This window comes from Marmota marmota, unplaced genomic scaffold (genome assembly GCF_001458135.2).
Source record: "Marmota marmota marmota unplaced genomic scaffold, marMar, whole genome shotgun sequence".
NCBI lineage: Eukaryota > Metazoa > Chordata > Mammalia > Rodentia > Sciuridae > Marmota > Marmota marmota.
Window position 1 is genome coordinate 12,734,257 of NW_025999982.1, and position 20,519 is coordinate 12,754,775.

A 20,519-nucleotide genomic window follows, 5' to 3' on the forward strand; every position below is an offset into this window, starting at 1 on the left:
GCTGAATTTGGCCAGTGGCTATAAAATTTTCCCCTGAGCTAGTTGTCACAGTTCTAGTGTGCCCCAGAGACAGCTATATTAGAGTGGTAGGTAAAGTGAGTAAAAGTGTTGTTTGTATAATGGATAAGGAATATTGGAGGAAGAAATAAGGTAGGTAAATATGTTAACTAATATCAACAATCTTTTTAAGTTTTATGAATGTATTTAATTACATAATATGTCCTGTGTGTTCATTGTAATGAGTCATTTGGATTTCATCTCTTTTTTTGGAGTGGGAGGAACAATCTTCCTGTTTAGTCTTTTATTCAACAAACACTGGGTACCTACCATACATACTTTAAAACTATGGGAATTAAGAGATGACCTGATCATCCCTGGTCCATCATATGGCCTAGAAATTTAATCTAAGAGAATTAAGGCATGGATATCATGAATATCAATAACAGTGACTGTGTAACAGAAAGTGATGGAAAACGAGAAAAGAGAAATGAGAATGGTGGCAGCTGAAATGACATAGAAGTTCAGATTACTTTTGTTCAGGGGTGGAGGAAAAGTTTTATTGAAGACAAGAAATTTGAAGTGAATGTTAATCAGTAGTTGGGTTTCTTGGCTGAAAATTTTGGGTATTAAATTCTAAGTAGATTGTGACTTTTCAGAAGACTAACACTATGTGTTTTTTATTTTTGCAATTGTCCCTTCATAACCTGTCTTGTCTTTGGCTTCATTGGCAGATCTGTTGGTGGAAGTTATTCTATGGGAATGGAATAGCATATGCTTTAGTGCTTTGGTTCAGGTGGTTCCTTCTAACTCATCCATCATCTGCTCTTTTCTAGATTAATCTAGGGCCTATTTAATGTGTAGTATTAAATTAAAATGCTACATTCTCAATGACTTTAACAATTCTGTATTTTTTAGTTCTGTAATTGTTGATCTTAGTGATAATTGTTGAACTGCACCAGTACCATTGTGAAACATCTCATTCATTATAGATGGCCAATTGAAAATAATTTGATTGAATAAAATAGGTCAGGTAATTGAATTAATTTCTTTAATACACATTGAAGTTTGTTTTCAGATTAGTATTAAGGAATAAAAATTTATAATGTGAACTAGTACATAAAATTATAGATCAGTTTAGAGCTTAATTTTGCATTTTTAGAAAATAAGCCCATCACAAAATCAGTAGAGGTTATAATCATGTTTTTTCAAGGGTCTTTCTAAATTATTTCAGAATTTAACAACTTTGGGGGTTCAGTTTTCATGTAAGGTTCTAAAAATCTTCAGTTTAACTTAATGGCTCATACTTTCTTTCTTTTTTTAATTTGTTTTTAGTTGTTGATGGATCTTTATTTCATTTATTTATATGTGGTACTGTGACTTGAACCCAGTGCCTTACACATGCAAGGCAATGTTCTACCACTGAGCCACAACCCCAGCCCTCATACTTTCTTTTCTAAGTCCTTTTATATGTTAAGTTTGCAGCTCTACAAATGGTATCATTCATACTATTTGCATTGGATCCCTGCCATATCTCCATCCATAACAGATGGATTCTTTTCTTCCATCCTGATATACATCCTTCAGCATGTGTTACTTTCTGGTAGTATTAGAAGTAAAAATGCAGAAAGAAGGAGGGTGGAGAAGAAGGAGGGATTGAGTCTGTTTTGTTTCCAAATTTCTCTTAAACTTACTGGAGCAGCAAATGGTAAGATGGAGGTAGTCACATAATCTGTCCCATGAAATTCGGGAAGGCTTTGGGGAGAAGCTTTGCTTAGGAGATATGCCAGGATGATGGTTAACTTTAGATTTTTGCTGTAGCTTCATGTCTTCTTTTACATTCTTTCATCTTTGATGTGGACTCTTTTATCTTGGCATTCCCAATGTCATATTTAGACTAGAACAGTTCTGCTTACTCTATGACCTGTGCAAGTAATAGGTACCCAGTCACAGTCTGACTTGTGACTTGGCTGAGAAAAGGACGATTGCCACACAGTTGGGAGGGCTTATAGACCAGGTTCTTCTCCTGTTCCTTTAAACTTACATGATCAAGATTGAACCCCAGAAGATACTGTGTACACTTATATCTTTATTAGGGGTATTCTTACAAAAATATGCTCAGGAAGCAACTAGAAATATGCAATTTTTGGTAGTCATAGGAACTTGAAGGCATTGGTGTTAACAAAACCACCTGGGGGATGGGTATGGAAAGAAGGGAGGAGAGTTGTCCTTTTAACCAGAGTGGCCAAATTAATTTTGTATTCTTGGCCTTGGAATAGAAGGCTCTTTGGCCGAGCTCCCCAGGGCCCTTGAAGCAGCATGAGAGAAGATTCAGACTGATTTCAATGACAGCTTCCTGGTTTGTGTCCTCCAGAGGGATGCTGCCTCCTCTTTGGTCTTCATGACACCACTGACTGCTCTTTTCTAATCTCGTTACTGGCTCTTCTTTTTGCCTATCCCTTATAAATGTTTGTGCTTCTTCAGGTCCCCTTTTAGAATCTCTCCTCTACCTTTTCTAGACGCATTTCTCTGGTGTCCTCATTGATACAACTGGCTTTATGTTTCCATTACTACTAAAAATGCAACTTGAACCTCTTTTGAACCTCAGGCAGGTAGTTCTAGTTGCTTCCTGGGCATTTGCACCTGCATTGTGTCCCATGGGTACTTCCAACTCATGTCTAGCACAACATTTGGGATTCCCAATCTCCCTGTCCAAATGTGAACCTCTTTCAGTTTTCCCAGTTTTGAGTTCATCCAGTTGACCGAACCAGAAACTTGATTCATCCTTTCTGCTTTACATCTAATATCTAATTATCCCACTGTACTAGTGTCTATACTTCTAAGTCTCAAATGTTTTCCCTTGTATCTCTCTGTTCATGTTGCATTAGCTTTGTTCACGCTCTCTCTCAGTATTTATCTTCTAGCCTATAATATAAAAATAATTTCCTAATTCTTTTCATGCCTCTAACTGTTCTTCCTTCCAAATCTATCTTCTCCATAAACAAAGTGGTCTTCCTAAACTGTAAACCAACTCAAGGCACACCCTTCCTTTAAATACTTATGTAGCTCCTGTTTTTTACAGGATGAAGTTCAGATACTGTGGCATAGTGACAAGGCTCTCCAGCATCTGAGCTGCCCAACTGTCTTCCACCCACACCCCTGTGACTGAGCTCCAGCCATGCCAAATTGCTTCACTCTGTACTTTCTTATCTCTGTGCTTTTGCACCTGCTGTTCCTTCTGGTTGGAATGTCTTCTGCATTTGCTTGACTGAATTCTACTTATTCTTTAAGTCTCCTCAAATGCCACGTCTTCTGAGAACTCTTTTTGACTACTCTGGAAGTTAAGCATTTATTTTTTGGTTCCTCTATGGTTGCCAGTTCATACCTTGATTATACTGTTTATCATACTGCTTTGCTTTTTTTTTTTTTTTAAATTTACTTTTTAGTTGTAGTTGGACACAATACCTTTATTTTATTTATTTATTTATTTTTTATGTGGTGCTGAAGATCTAACCCAGGGCCTCACATGTCCTAGGTGAATGCTGTACTGCTGAGCTACAACCCAGCCCTGCTTATTTGTTATAATGATACATCCCCTACTACATTATGAGCCCCCTATCTTAGTGTGGTTCATGGTACATAGTAAGGATTTAGGAAATTTTTTTGATAAATGAATACTATATTTGCATAGTGATTTTTTTCAGTATAGTACTTTTTCACCTCTCATAATTTCATACTGATGACATGTAATACAGATACCTTGATCCTTGTTTGACAGATGAGGAAGTTGAGTCATAGAGGTGATGGAGTATTTGCCTAAGGCTTCACAACCAAATTAGTAGCAAAGTAGGAATAGATTCCCAAGTTTTCTTTGGATAGTCAGGCCCAGCTTTAAATATAGGATTCTCACATTTTGCCTTGGTCTTTTGAACTATTGCATTAAATTCATTGTGTGTGTGTGTGTATGTGTGTATATGCGCACCACACAGTAGTGGGAAAGGAATCCACATCATGAATTATTCTTAGAATTGGAAGTTAGATAGTCTGTTAATTTATAGAAGCAAAATTGTGTACCTGAGAAGTTTACAACTTATCCTTAGAGGTAGAACCTATGCCTCTTTTCAGTCACTTCTTTTTCTTATTATATTTTGGGCAATAATAAGTTCTATAAAATGGAGTTTTGCTATTGGATCTCAAGGTTTTTTAGTAGGATCTGTTAAGCCATAGGCTAGTTAATTCTTGGGAAAAGACTATCTTCTGGGTGGGAAGAATATAATTTCTGAGAAAATTCTCAGTGAAAGGTTTATGAAACAGGACCCAGAAGAGAAATAATCAAATGATAATATTCTTTCATTGATTACTCCACTATTCCAGATTGTGTTACTGTTTTTTTTTTCCAGTGAGCTTTATAGATTCTTGAGCATGTACCACTTTGAAGTAAAGGCATGTAATTAGGCTGAAGAATGGGAACATCATATTTCAAGGAAAGGTGTGTTGAGCAGAGAGAGGACTTTTAGTGTTTGATGGAAGTAGAGTACTGTAAAGCGTGTTGGGCCTCAAGAGAACAGCATCCCTAATTACTAGGAAGGAGACATGGAACTCACATTAGTGACATTATTATCCCTTTGACTGGACTCACCTTCCCTGTATATATACATGAGTGCATATGATAGAGACAACATAAATTCCTATCCATATATATGTATATGTAGAAAGGGCATAATTTATATATTTCACATGGACAAAAGAAACAATTTCACCAAACTGTCATTACAGATTAAATAATTTGTCATGAAGCCAGCAGAAATCCACAAAACACCATTTTTGCTTTTGGAATTAAAAAAAAGTTTTAATTTTAATCACTTGTTGTTTTATTAATTTACACCATCCCACTTCCTTTGGCTTGAAAATAATGCATTTTTCTCTCTGCTGTGCTTCAAAAGAAGGGGTAGAACTCGCTGTCTTCTAACTCCATTTAAACCTGCTTTAGATTTCCTTATATATAACAATAACTTGATCCTACTCAAAATACTTGGCACCTTTAGTGACAGAGTGGAATGTAAGAACACTTTAGCAGATCTGAATGTGAGTAAACTTCAGTAGTTTTGGAATGAAGAGATAGAGTTTTCAGTTCCTTATTCAGAGTTCACAGAAGATAAGAATACCAGGATTAAGACAGTAGACTCCATTCATTACACATGGCTGAATAAAGCAATTATCTGTCTATCAAGGTTAGTAAATTGTGCAACAGCATTAAGGAAGGGTAGATGGATGAGTGGGTAAATGCTATTCCATTGGAAAAGGGTGCTGATATATGAGGTAATCCTTTTGAGTTTAACTTGTAAAAACTGTTTTATTTTGGAGTTTATATCATGTTACCCTTGCAACTTAGAGAGAAATGATTTCTTTTTATATTGTTGACTGCATTTTTCGGCTCCCTACCCATCTGAATTTTATTAGGGGTTGTTTCAAAGACATCTCTTGTTTAATCATGTTTAAACAATCTGTTTAAGACCTGTTGTGTAGATATAAACACAATAGTCCTTTAATGTAGTAAAACAGACTTCTGACAGACATAGCACATAACAGACATCCATCCATTATTGCTTAAGCTGCTGTTCCCTCCATGCCTGACCTGAGAGGGTAACCACAGAGCTCAACCAGCAGCATTCACTGGCTAGAGGACAGTGACATGCGCCGTCTGTGCCATATTAATGTCTAGCAAGCAGAGAATTGCAGAGCAGCATACAATTGGAGAGGCCTTAGACTAGATTAAAACTAAGTACCTTAAATCTGTTTTAATGGCTGTGTTTACATCTCTTCCTTCTTCATTCCTTTAAAAAAAGTAATCAGGTTTCGCAAGCGTTAAGAAAACCACCTCTTCTTGCCAACTGGAATCTGTCCAGTTTAAGCAAGGAAAATTTCCCCCTTTTTCTCCTTTTGCTTTTTTTCTTCTCCTCTATGATCTTCACTGCCATTCAGCACAGTAAGAACAGGCTGCAGAAGCTGGCTGCCTTTTTCCTCGGTTATTACTTTTTAACATTTTCTTCCTGTTACAGAAATGGGAAAATTGAGAATGATGTTCTGCTGCTGGAGCAGCAAATGTCAAGAGACAAGCTCCTTGAACTTTTTAATTACTTCTGTGTTCTTTCTCTCTCATCTCACAAAATATACTCCATATATATATATATATATATATATATATCTCCACAATAATGAAAGGGAAACAGGATTGCATGCTGAGGAAATTGAGCCAGGATCCAAGAGTTGCATGGCAGTCTGTTTGTAGGCTAGTTGTCACTGTACTCTTTGAAGAATAATGCCATCCATGTTTAGCTGTATTATTGGCAAATAAAAGCAATACTTTTTGAACCACCGTGGAAACTACCATTTCCATTGCTAAAAATGTTACTTAAAAATAACTTTACGTCTCCCAGTGAGGGCTCTATGTGTGCTAGTAACACACAAAAAAACTGTGGAGAGTATGTAGAAGAAGGCAAAGGAAATGGTTTCAGAACTAAAATATTCAAGTTTTATCAAGTTTTGGGAGTAAAGTGTAGACATACAAAAAGAGATTGTTTTTTTTTCCCCTCAGAAAGTAAAGAGAGATGAAGATTTAGATGATCTAGGATGGTTATGGGTGTCAGTTGTAATTAGTTGGAGAAAAGATGTTGCTAAATTTCTCCACTTTTTCTTATTCTGTTCTTTTGGTCTCTGTTCATTCTTTTTTTCGGGGGGAGTGGGTACTGGGGATAGAACTCAGGGGCACTTGACTGCTGAGCCACACCCCCAGCCCTATTTTGAACTTTTATTTAGAGACAGGGTCTCACTTGAGTTGCTTAGCGCCTTGCTGTTGCTGAGGCTGGCTTTGAACTCATGACCCTCCTGTCTCGAGGGTCCTGAGCTGCTGGGATTACAGGTGTGCACCACTGCACTCAGGTTGGTCTCTGTTCTTTAGCTTGTTTCTTCTTTCCTTCTAAGACAGCTTGGTTCATGAAAAAAAAAAAAAAAAAGGGCTAAGTCAGGTCAGAAGCCTGGCTCCTAGTATCACTGTATATGACTTCAAGCAAGTTATGGTGTTTTTCTAGACATTGATCACTTTTCTAAAGTGAACAACCCGGTGTAGTGAAATCTGTGTTCTTTTATAGCTCTGAAAAGTTCTAATTCATATAATTTTCCGTTGAATGCAAGCAGGGGGGAAAGAAATATTCTTTCAAAGCAACAGGCAAAGTCAAGAGTAGCAGGATTGGGCTGGGCTTGGAGCACGCCTGTATTCCCAGAAACTCAGGAGGCTGAGGCAGAAGGATCACAGTTTTGAAGCCAACCTTAGCAATTTAGTGAGGATATGGCAACCTAGTGAGATCCTGTCTCAAAATAAAACATAAAAAGGGCTGGGGGATGGGGCTGGGGATGTGGCTCAAGCGGTAGCATGCTCGCCTGGCATGCGTGTGGCCTGGGTTTGATCCTCAGCACCACATACAAACAAAGATGTTGTGTCCGCTAAAAACTAAAAAATAAATATTAAATAATTCTCTCTCTCTCCTTCTCTCTCTCTCTCTCTCTCTCTCTCTCACTCTCACTCACACACTCTCTCTCTAAGAAAAAAAACAGGGCTGGGGGACTGGGGTTGTGACTCAATGGTACAGTACTTACCTAGCATGTGTGAGGCACTGGGTTGGATCTTCAGCACCACATATAAATAAATAAATAAAATAAAGGTATTATGTTCATCTACAACTAAAAAGTGTTTTTTTTTTTTTTTTAAGGACTGGGATGTGGCTACCCATCTGGATAAGGGTGGTTAAGTTCTTTGGTTCTATCCCTGGTACAAAAAAATAAAATAAATGTAGCAGAATTAGAACAACAAAGTATGGGACAGTTGGGATGAGGAGGCATAGTAGCTTAGAGATGTGTTAGGATGTGGGAGAATGGGCTGTGGTAAAGCCAGCCACACTCCCTGTCAGCTCTTTTTTTCCCTCCGTACACAGTGTCACTCATTATACTTTCATTTGGTCTTTCTTTAAGTTTTTAAAATTCTTTTTCTTTTTAACATCCCATGAATTTCTTTTCTTTAGGTATATTAAAATTTTTAGGCTCATTATTTCAAGTAAAAAAAATATGCTCTAAGCATTTTTTTTGAAAATTCGTTCTCTGATGTGTGGCTGATGTTAGACTGGCCAGATAGTTCTGTCCTTTTTTCTAGATATTTTATGCTTTGATTATTGTGATTTACTACAACCTGAAAGCTAAAAGTTATAAAGGAATTGGCCCTTACCTATATGCAAATTAATACTTCATAATACTTTAATTTGCATTTTATTGAAAAATCTTGAATTCTTTAAATTCAGAAGCCTAAATTTTGAAATGAGCAGGCCTTCGATTCTCTCTGTCACACATCTAATTATACTTAAAATATTACTACATATGAGATTGAGTGAACTTTTTTGTCACTAGTCTAAACTGGTGTCTTTTAATATTAAATGAAAGCAAATTTGACTTTTAACATTTTTTTTTTAAAGAACTGGAGTTCCTAGAATATTTCTATGGAGTCTATGGCTTAACTATGTAATTATGTCTCTTGAGTAGCTTATGTTTTTCTTTCCATAATTATGTTTTACCCAAGAGACTGGAAAGGCTTCAGACCTCTTTGGGTAAAACTGTTCTTCCTCTTTTCTGTCTTGATAAACTCTGAATCCTACATGCCTTACTCTGTTTAAGGGCTGAAAGGGAGCTTTTGAAGATATGTGGTAGTGATTATGATTTCTTTCCTTTAGAAATTGGTTTACATATTAAGAGGAGCCCTTAGAGAGAAGCTCATTTTTGAAATGCCATCAGAGAAGAATCTCCTGGAAAGAGACTTGTTTATGGTCTGTAGTCCTCTGTCTGAAGCCACACACTAACATTGCTCTAGGGCTGTCTCCTCTCATGAGCTGTCCTGTGTCATATTGCATGGTTGTTAATTTCCAGTGGCTCAGAGGGGCTGGAGGCTTTAAACATGAAGACAGTTTCTTATTCTATTTCATTATTCTAGTCCAGAAATAGTTTTTGACCTGAACCAGACACTATACTCTTAGGGAAAAAAAGATGACTCAGCAGCCTTTCCCAGCAAAGATTATAGACTCATCAGTTTTACTGTGGGAAATGTTTCCCAATAGCCACCTTCCTCCACCCCCTTCTCTCTGTCTTTAACTGAACAAAAGGAGAGGTAATTTTAAGTTTATCCATGTTCATGTTTATTAATTCAACAAGCATTTGTTTTGTTTCTTTTCTGTTCCTAGGCTCCAAGATTGTGCTAGACATAGAATATGATACAACCCTGCTGAGTTTATAGTCAAGTCTAGAAAATCTAGAATAATAGGGTTTGAAATTTTGTGTAAATATTTTGTGTCCATTGATAGTAAGTTAATGCTTACCGAATGCCTATCACATCTAGGTGTAATCAAGAGTTACACACAAAAACCAGTTGCAGCTACTCTTAGCTTGCTATGATAGAAACTGGAGGGTCACTGAGGCCCTTGAGACAGAAAATACCAGAAGGAAAGGATTTTGCTAAATGGAGTAGGTGGGGAGTGTTTCAGGTTGAGGGGACAGTTTGGGCAAAGGCACCAGGTCTCTGAAAACGCTGTGGATAGACCAGTGTGAACAGAGCATGGGCTGGGAGCAATGGAGGGGTAGCCATCAGAAATGAGTATGCAGTGCACGTTGGGAACAGACTTTTTAGCTTCTTGTTTCCTTGGCTCAAGGGACTTTATTTAATTCAACAGCCACGAAATGGATTTGAGCAGGTAAGTAACATCAATGTTAGTATTTGGGGGCAGAAATAGCTTTAAACATTATGGAAACAAACTATTTTTGGTAGGTTAGGACACTAAACCTCAGAGTTCCATTAAACCCCTTCCTGTGGTCATATGAATAATTTGTGTCCTTCCCAATATGTCAGGCTGCTCCTCTGGTGTGAGCTATATGCTAGAGCCTAGGAGTGGCTCCAATGGGAATGGAAAGCAGGGGTCCATCCCTGTGGACAGTGTAGGGATGGGCTTGAGTAGATGATACGGACTAGGAACGGAGGTGGCAAAGATATCCCTAAGCTGGATTTCCTCCTTTCTTCATGAAAGTAAGGAAATCAGAGGAGAAACTGCTTGGGACTGTTTGGTGTGGGTGGAGGGGCAATGGTTTTAACTGAACATTATAAGAGTATAGGTCTTTGATTTCTAGATTTCACAAATCACTAGTGAAATGTAGTCATCTGAATGTAAACAGAGGAGAATTTCACTTTCCTCATTAGCATTTTTATACATGTATAGGGATGCAGAAAATTAGGGTTTTTAAATCTCAAGCCTTAGTAGTTATGAAGTATTTGGATTAGAGCTTTACATGGCTTTCCTAGAACTTCCTGAGTCTATGAAGTTATCCCTGATAACTTGCTTTTGTTAGAAACCATCAACTGAAATGCCCAAGATTCACCAAGTCTCTTCAGTAGTAGAATTCCCAAAAACATCATTTGGAATTGAAGCTCACTGGAGTGCAAATGATAGAAACATGATAATAAACATCATGAGACAAGATGATGCTAAATATATATAAATTTTAAAATTAGCCAGCTTATTCCCTAATCCTTCCCTACAAACATACTCCTTCTTGGGATATTTTCAGGACAGAGAGATTAAAGCTAAAGGGCCTCATTATTTATTTTTTTCCAGAACTGCTGTAGACAGCAACTTTGTTGACACAACAAATTTACTCTGAAAAATGGTAATTCTAACGAAGTTCTTCTCCTTTATTTCTTTTTACTGTGAAGATTACTGACATTTGTCTAAAAGAGGACAATATTCATTAATTTATTGCATGAACATTCTTAAATTGTTATATCCTGTGGCTTGAACCCTAGAGCTTGGACCAAATATTATTCTATCACATACTTGGTGACAACAAAATCAACTAATGTCTCCCCAGTCACTTCTTTTCTCCAGGGAAGCCTGCCTTTATGATAGAGGAGGTTCTGTTTTATAGTTTAGGAGATCTATCTTTAAAGGACAGATTCTCTTATGTATTGCATAGCTTTAAAGAATTAATGTGTAGGCTAGAGGAATTAAGTGATTTGAAGAATGGTGTGCTTGTTTAGATTCATATCACATATATGTTTAGCATCATCTTGTCACAAGATATTTATTATCATGTTTCTGTCATGTGCCCTCCACCTAGTTTCCTTCCTTCCTTCTTCTCTGCTTATCAGAGTCCTACTCAGCCTTCAGGGACAGTCATAATGGTTTTATCAGGGAAGTTTTCCTTTTAATCAAAATCAATTGCTCCCCTGTATTTCCTATAGTAGTTTATTATTTTAAATTTTTTTGTTAAGAAAAATTTCAAACATACATGATAATACAGATCGTATTTAATCCAATCATATCTACCCACCACCTTATTTATTTATTTATTTGCCACATTTGCTTCATCTATTTTTTTGCCAAAATATCTTAAAGCAAATACCAGATATCATGGCACTTAAGCCCAAAATATTAAAAAGAAAAATAAAACAAATCCTAAATATGTTAGCCCTTCTAAAAAACTAAGGACATTTCTTAGAAAAATCACAAAATCATCACTTTCTTAATATTTTAAAGTACTCCATGATCAAATTTACTCAGTGGATCTCCAAGCACAGCATTTTAGTTATTGCCCTCACCACAGTCTTTCTTTGGTTATATTTAATGACTTGCCTTTCTTCTCCATAGATTGTAAACTCTTTGAAGGCAAGTATAACACAAAGGAATCTTCTATTCTTTATAGTGTCCTCTTGCTTGGAAGAGCTCCTCTTCAGCCCTTTGGATGAGGTTTAGTCCTCCCTGCAACATGGCAGAGTACTCTGTCCTTGATCCAAGTCAGTGTGTCCTTTGTCTCCTGAGTTCTCAATTTCTGAAAGGTTTGGTTGGTGCTGAAGGTTTAAGTACATCTCAGCCTGTCATTTGAGTATACTGTGATGTAGTTTGGTGGTAGAATGGTTGAAAGATGAAGAACCTGTTTGGCTTTTTTCTTTTCATTGTACTGTAAGAATTTTGTTGTGGTTTTGGTGGTTGCTATGAAGGGAAAATATCTACAGGGGAAACTGAATATGTTTTATATATATGTGTGTATGTATGTATATGCGTGTGTGTATGTATATATGTGCATATATGTATCTCCCCAGATAGATGCTTGGTAGCTCTCTTTGAAGATAATTTCTAAAAGAAAATCACCGAGAGCTTTTAAAATTTCTTCTGCTCTTAATTTTTCACACTAGTGCTATTCCAAGTCCTTTATTCTTACCTATAACCTCCCATTACTTCCTAAAGCACTGGGCTAAGAAAAAAAAATGTACTCCCACATCCAATCACTGAGCTCACATTTCATGCAGTCTCAATGAAAAGTCTGTAGAAAGCAGAGGCAAAGTTTATTAAATTTTCTTATGACCCATGCCCCACATAAAGTTTCAGTGTATAAAGGAACCATGCAAGATCATGTAGCCTAGCCTTTAGTCTTCAGGGAATCTGCCATTCCAAAAATATGGCCTATTAAAAAAATAGCTTCCACAGACAATTCCACAACTTTTCTTGTTAATATTTACAGCTGAATTAGTACACACCAATGTGTGTGTGTGTGTGTGTGTGTGTGTGTGTGTGTAAGACACAGACTCTGTGGATTTGTGATGAGTACTATGTAAATCACTAACTGTGAAAATAGTTAGACCCAGCAAGATGTACTGATAGAAGTTTGGTGAGTTAGGCTACAACAATATGTTTAGGGTAATGGATGAGTTATTAACTTTGTTATTGAATCCTTGCTACTCTCTTTGCTTATGTTGAAAACGAGCCTTAATGCCTCACTCATTGGCTTAGTTTCAGGTGTCTCACTGTATGATCTAGATAATTTTTAGTCTTCCATAGCAACTGGGACAGGAAGGTAGCATTCCAGCATTGGTTGTACCTCATGATGAGTGGAAAGCTCAGTCAACTTGGACAGGATTGTGTTCTTTCCAAACTGAGCTAGTCAATAGTTGAAGACCATTGGCTAGTTGACCTACCTCTGCCGACTACTTCATCTGTAAACACTTTGTCTGTGAACACCTTACTAGCAGGGGTCTACGAATTATTTTGGATCCCCTCTAAAAGTCCTTTAGGGTCTAAAATCTATTTGTAATCTGGAGGGAAAAAACCCTATAAATAAGGGGGAAAACAACTATTAGCAAACAGTTCATCCCCCTAGTTTTTCTCAGTCTTTTTTTTTTTTTTTGAGACCTAGTCCCTCTGTTATAGCAGATGCCCTAGACTTGCACTGGCAGGAAATAGGGTGGTGGGTGCATTTCAGTTAATGGGCCTAGTTGAAACATGTTTGGCTGGGGAGACAGCTACACTCATATTACTGAGCCTTGGCTTCCTGTCTGTTTTCTTTGGGCTGGGTAGGCAATGAAAAAGGAGACAGGAAAATACATTTTGGGGCAAATAAAATAAGGAATTTTTCTTATGAAGACAGCTTATAGTTGGGAAATTCTAATGTTCAACTTAACCCTATCCTGATAGATTCCTCCTGTCCTGTGTTAAGTGGGAGATGAGATATTTGCACTCTCCACAGAGCAGTGAAATAGTGAAGAACTCCCATGCTTCAAGTAGTTTTAACAATACTCCTTCAAGACTTTTCCTTTAGGAGAATAATCCTAATTTCCTTAGTTTTTCTTCAAAGTGCAAATTCTTAATGCAGTCATCATCTCAGCAGTTATTCCTTGAATCAACTTCAGTTACCAGAACATTTTTAGGAAAATGATGGGGCAGCATATTAGATCTTCATGGTTCAGAACGTAGAGAAGGGGGACCCTCAGCGTGTGTGTGTGTGTGTGTGTGTGTGTTTGTGTGTATGTGCGCATGTTAACCCTGAACTCATGTGTGTGTGTGTGTGTTTGTGTGTTTGTGTGTGTGTGTGTGTGTGTGTTAACCATGAACTCACTCACTGCAGAACCACTCTGCAGGTACATTACACTAGGTCACACCCAGATTCTGATGCTTTTCTATTATATTTGTGCCTAGCCTCTGATATATTCCTTTAAGAATTATTTGATGATTTTTAAGAAATCTTATTATCTTGATTATATTTTAATTTGCAGATTTCTTCAATTTTCAGAATTTCCTTAGGTTTTAAACTTGAATAACCTAGAAGAGAAAAAGTTATTTAAAAAACATGATTGTCACATTCACATGTTTAGCCAAAGAGTATTTTCAGCTTCTTTTATAAAACCACAGCAGTAGATTTAAAATTAAAAAAAATGTCTCTGTGATTTAACAGAGTTTATTATATGCTTTTGGGCTTTGGCATATCATGAAATATCTAGATTTTTCTTGATAATTTTATTTCATTGCTTACATTTTTTTCTTTCTTTTTATTTTTTTATTTTAGAGGGACTGTAGGTGTGAGTTTTAATTTTTCAGAACAGGGTTTCAGTGCAAGTGGTAGTTGTAACACAGAAAAGAAAAAAAAGTCAATATGGTCTTCAGGAATATTTCTCTTTGAAAACTATGTTTGCCTCTGCTTCTGCCCAAACTTTGAGATAGCATGTCTAACATGCATAGACTATTGAGTTTTCAAATGAGGTTTCCTTCATCATGAAACAGAGAAACTCTACTTTTTCCATCTTTTCACTGAGAGGCCAGAGGAGGTGTCCAGAGAGCTCCTCTTGCTCTCAACTCTTAAGTTGCCCTCTGGAATGTTCAGCTCTCCATTTATAGAACAGAACTAGAAATGCTTGCCAGCAGATAATGCTTAAAAAGCAATTTGAAAAGGAAGGCATTATATAGACATTATATAGACACATCATTATAAATATCTATATTGATAATTCCTTGGCTTAAACCACCCCATATGTATGTTCACATATCTATTTAGCATGGTCAATTGTTCAGCTAATTAATATGCTTTTATTTTATGATTTGCTGTTTCCAGGGCACAGACAGAAGCTTGATGACTCTAAACCTAGTTTGTTCTCTGACCGCCTCAGTGATTTAGGGCGCATTCCTCATCCCAGTATGAGAGTAGGTGTCCCGCCTCAGAACCCACGGCCCTCCCTGAACTCTGCACCAAGTCCTTTTAATCCACAAGGACAGAGTCAGATTACAGGTAAGACAGACTCATAGGTTTCACTTGCAGACTCTGGCAGGCTGGGGGTGAGGGGCTACCAGATGAGCTGTATTCACTTCGAAACTCTTGGAGCTGTGGAATGGCTTATTTTGAAAGAATTGAGACTTGAAGATACTTATTTCTTCTTTTTTATTAAGGGAATTCTGATATTCAGTAACTCTGGGATAAAATTTTTGGGGAAATTTCTACTAATGCTGTACTCAGCCACACTGTCAATCTGCACATTGGTGGGATGGTTATAACTACACTCTTTGGGAAAATGTTTGCTATAAGTTTCTGTGTTGTATCCAGGTGGCGTAGGGAATAACATCACACCCTCACTGTCAGAAAATTAGTATTACCTACTCAGATCTGGGCTTACATTTCTCACATGTACAACTGTTTCATTAAGTTTGCTTGAAGATTGCTCAGGGCTAACAGAAGCAGTGATTGGTGGCTGTAAGGCAAGATCAACACATGGCTCATCAGGCAGACAGAACTCTATTCTGGTTTACATTTACCTCTAGCTTCTCATACGACATTTATCCTTATACATTCTAATAAGCTGCTTACTTTACCTTTCTTCTTAAAAATTAACATCAGCATTAAATTGCAGGCTAATCATTCACATTTAGTGCATTAAGATCCCCAACTGTTTTTTTTCTGCTTCATTTGTGCAAAAACATCTTGTTTTAAGACTGATTTGATTGCTTTTAGATCATGGTGAAAAGATAGTGTATTAATCATCATAGATCTTTAATTTGGAGATCAAAAGTCTTGAGAGCCGAAAGGAATTCTAGATGTCATCTAATTACTCTTGTTGGCAGAGGTGGACTAGAACAGAAAGAAAGTAAAACAAAATGTGTAATAAACTCTCAATACAAATCTTTTTTTTTAATAGATTTTTTTTGTCTGTAGTGGTAAGACTTAAGTGTCCTTAGTGGTCTCAAAACATAATTGTTTGTAAATGAAATGACTTACCTCTCTTGATCTCTGTCCATACTATGTAAAGGTACTCTTTGATATTTATTTAGAGTAGGTTTTACATTCTGTGAATATATGTTTATTAGTTTGAATGTATAGGTTTGCTTGAGTGTGTGTGTATATATCAATATTATATATATGTGTGTATACATATATATATACATACATACACACACATAATTGATAAAAGAAGAGAACCAGGAATTTTATGTCAAGAAAGAATATTAGAGCTCTGAGAAATATGGCCATGTTTTGTGAAACTTTAAACACTGATATGTAGGACTCAGAAGGTTAACATGACATTAGACATGTGTCCTTGATAACAATATAAGGATGAAATTCACACTAACTTGTGAATTTTAAGCATGTAGCTTTAGGTACCCACTGCATTTATAGTAGGGACTTTAGCTTTTTGATTATGTCTCATAATATGTGTCCTTTGTCCTTATAGTAATCCTTAGTTTCTGTGAATCTGTGCATGAGTGTGTGTGTATGTATGTGTATGTATATTTATATATGATTTGTAATGGACTTAGGATGACTAATTATGTGTGTTTGTGTGTATGTGTGTGTGTATGTATGTAAGTGGGGAGGGTGGATGGGTATGTACACACATCAACATACATACATGTTCTATGATTTGACAAACACTGAGTTCTTTAAATGTTTAATTTCTATGTTCTAGTCTCTTAAGTTTGCTAATTGTTATGTTAATGGCTGATGCTTTTAAAACAGCTTTTGAAATCTGCCTAGTACTAGATTCCCTTAAGATGCGTCTTTTAAGGCTTTATGCTTACATCTAAAAACAAGATCATAAAATAGATCTAGAGGACATTTTAGAAGTTTCAGATGCTTTAGATAGCATCCAGCCAAAGGATGGAAAAGTTGTGTATAGCAGCATCCCTGTACACCAGATGTAGGTGCATAGTGAGGCTCTGAGAAGGTCGGGACACTTTGACGCCAGAAGAGCATCTCTTAGTTCATGGGTGTGGCCACCTCCTCAGGCCTGGCTCATCTCCGGCTGTCAGTTTCTTTTCACCCTCCTCCCTGTTGAGAGACTCAGGAAGGTTGAGTTTATTGTCTTCAGTTGCACAGTAAGTTAAGAGCTGAGCAGTGAGTATATTTCTAAAAATAAAATTATAGTTGGACATGGTGGTACACACCTATAATCCTGGTGACTCAGGAGGCTGAAGCAGGAGAATCACAAGTTTGAGGTCAGTTTTAGCAACCGAGTGAGACTCTATTTCAAAATGAAATTAAAAAAAAGGTGAGATTCAGTAGCAGAGGGCCTCTGGGTTCAATCCCCAGTATTGTGAGTATAAGTAAACAAATAAAATGGAAATATAAAACAAGTTTATTTATAGGTACTGATAGCTTTTTGGAAGTTCTGTAAGAATATTAGCTCTTTAGCTGGGTGTGGTGGTGCACTTCTATAATCTCAGTGACTTGGGAGGCTGAGGCCAGAGGATAATGAGTTTAAAGCCAGCCTCAGCAACTTAGTGAGGTCCTCAGCAACTTAGGGAGGCCCTAAGCAACTAAGTGAGACTCTGTCTGAAAATAAAACATGAAAAGGCCTGGCAATGTGGCTCAATGGTTAAGCGCCTCTAGATTCAATCCCTGGCATGGGTGGTGGGGGGGAGAGTATTAGCTCTTCATTTTGAAATTATAGTACTTAGAATTGATATATAGATCAGTCATTGTTCTTGTCTTCCTCTTCCTTGTTATTCTTATTTGCAAGGTAGTAGATCCAACAACTTTCCAAATTTGCAGATGTACAAATACAAACTTGCCATCTACTTGTTCTTGGTCATGTGAACTTTCTTTAAATGTTCCCATACATTAGAGAGATAATATAAGTACCTGTCCTTAACCAAGGATGGAAAAAGTTCTTCTGGAACCCACATAATCAGGAAAATCCAGGAATACCCCAGAGCATCATTATCACCAAAGTTAATTGAATAGACTTAATTTTTTAATATCTGGATTTATCCTCATATGTATTTAATAAGTACGACCTAGAACCTACCAGATATATAGAGAATAGGGTCTTAGGTAATGTGGGTGGGTAGCAGGGGAGAAAAGTGATGTCCCTGAGTCAGTCTGGGTCCTTCCCACCATTGCACCACATGTCCTGGGCCCCAGCCTAAAGTACTGTTGTTCTTCGAGCACACCTTTTTCTCCTTGCACCCTTTTACTGAGGCTGTTCTGTCTACAGTATGTCTGCTAACAATATTTCATTCATCCTTCAAGGTGACTAATCTGTCTTCAGGAAAGAGTCCTGGAATCTTTGTCCAAATGTTGCCTATCCATCTCTAAAAGTTGATTGAGAATCCCCCTCCCCCGCTTTTTTTAACAGCTTCTGCATATTTTCCTTTTCTATCCTCTAGATTGTAAATTCTCTGAGGGGTTTTTGTAGGGATTTATTTTCTTTTGTGCCTAGCAGAATTTTTCATTAAATATTGAATTAATGAAAATTTATATGAGAAGAAATCAGTGCAAGAAGGGCTGGGATATCATGCCTTTCTTATTAGCATTAACTGTTTTTTTTTCTGTTTTCTTATCCCAGAGTACCATTGTTCCCTGGTGATGAACAATAGCAGAAATAACATTCCAATGTAACAGCATGTAGTTAAACCATTTGGTTTTACTCTAATTTTGGATCTCCATAATTGCATGATTAAATTTACATTCCTGAAACTTGCCTATACTGGATTTTGTAGCTTCTTTGCTGTATGCCATGATGCCACATTTGAATTTTAGTTTATGCCATCCTTTGGACAAAGATGTTTGAAATAGGACCGTTACTTCTTATTGGTTTGTCACTTTTGTTATCTCCAGTTCTTATCTCAAAACTCAAGATAATAGTCATGGTTGTATAGTAATCACTGCTACTTTGACTTGCCAACATAAAAGAAGACTTCTTCAGAGTCTCAGAAGAGCAAAATGAAATTTGAGGAACTTATAAGTATTTAGTGTCTCATAATTAATTTTCTTTAATGCCTCCTGAAATTCTTAGGGCCAAAGGTTCAAGCCAAGGCAAGGCACTGCCTTCTCTGCATGGCCAGTTCAGTGGTGTCACTCATTTTTGAAGTCTTTGATGGCTGATGTTGCACTTGAGAACCCAGGGTCTCCCCAGGGCTTCCTGAGGAAGTGGCTTCCTCTGTACCTCTTTTTATCATTCATACAGCTGCTGCCTGTCTCTGGGCATCAGGAAACACTTAGTCTGTAACAAATGTCTACATCTGATGCAGAATGCTGGTGGTGATGGCAGTAGGGTCAGGATGCTATGTTAGGAGGTATCTCTCAGATAATTACTGTTTTAAACTCAGTACACTCTGGATCGACCAGATATACCGAAAAATAGTTCTGCTAATTTAGGCACTTGGGTCTGACAGGTTGGAACATTAATCTCATCTTTGGAGTGGAACATGTGCTGCTATTTCTTTTAACCATTGATTCAGAAAATATTTACTGAGTGCTTACTATTTTTTTAGGCATCAATATAAGTGAATAAGATAGAAATAGTTTTGTTCATAAGGAACTTATTTTTAGTGACAGATAAATGGGTAAATAAATGTATATACAAGATTATTTCTAATAATAAGTGCTGTGAGAAAATGAAATGAGATAATTGATAGAGAACAACTTAGAGCGGGAAGGAGCTAATTTTGGTTGGAAAGTCGAGAAAGGGTTTTGAAGACCTTTGAAGATCTGTAAGGTGGAAACTCATGCAGAGAGAAAAAATACAGAAAGTTAGGCAGGGGCTAGCTTATGGAGAATCTTGATGGCCATGGTAAAGACCTTTTATTTGCAGTGATGTGCTATTGAAGAATATGAAACAAGAGAAGGATATTATCTAATTATTTACATGTTTAAAGAAAGTCTGTTTGGATGCTGTGTGAAGAAGATTGGATCATAAGGGGCAAAGATAGAAGCAGGGTTATGTTCAGGGAACTGTTAAGGTAGTTCATTCCATCTTGCTGGTGGCAAGGGGAAAATAAAACTTGATGGTTTTTTTTACCTCGGCAACTGGAGGATGGCAGTGCCATTTATTTACATGGGTAAGACTCAAGGAGAATGAGTTGGGATTGGGCTGGGAAGTTCAGAGAAACAGTCAGGTGGAGAAAAAAGAGTATGCTAAGAAGGAGACATTCTCACCTCTGCAGTAGCTCATAAAACTTCCCTGAGAACCATTCAAGGTGTTTTTCCTCCCATGATACTTGCTGGATACTTCCTAGTTTGCATTATTCCCTTTTGTGATTTTCTTTTTCTTTCTTCTTTATAAGTGTCTCTTGAGGGGCTGGGGTTGTTTCTCAGCAGTAGAGCGCTGCTTGCCTAGCATGTGCGAGGCCCTGGGTTTGATCCTCAGCACCACATAAAAATAAATAAATAAAGATACT

General features: G+C 37.1%; 1 protein-coding gene across 3 annotated transcripts in view; it reads left to right on the forward strand.

Moving 5' to 3' along the window:
• Positions 1–20,519, forward strand: part of Runx2 (RUNX family transcription factor 2) — a 115,039-nt gene that overhangs the window by 44,660 nt on the left and 49,860 nt on the right. For 2 of the 3 annotated variants that reach the window (XM_048805407.1, XM_048805408.1), the window contains exon 3: positions 14,962–15,135. The exons of the other annotated variant lie outside the window; for it this stretch is intronic. In XM_048805407.1, the coding sequence (XP_048661364.1) occupies positions 14,962–15,135 (174 nt within the window). The remainder of the gene's footprint in view (positions 1–14,961; positions 15,136–20,519) is intronic. 3 annotated transcript variants of the gene reach the window in all.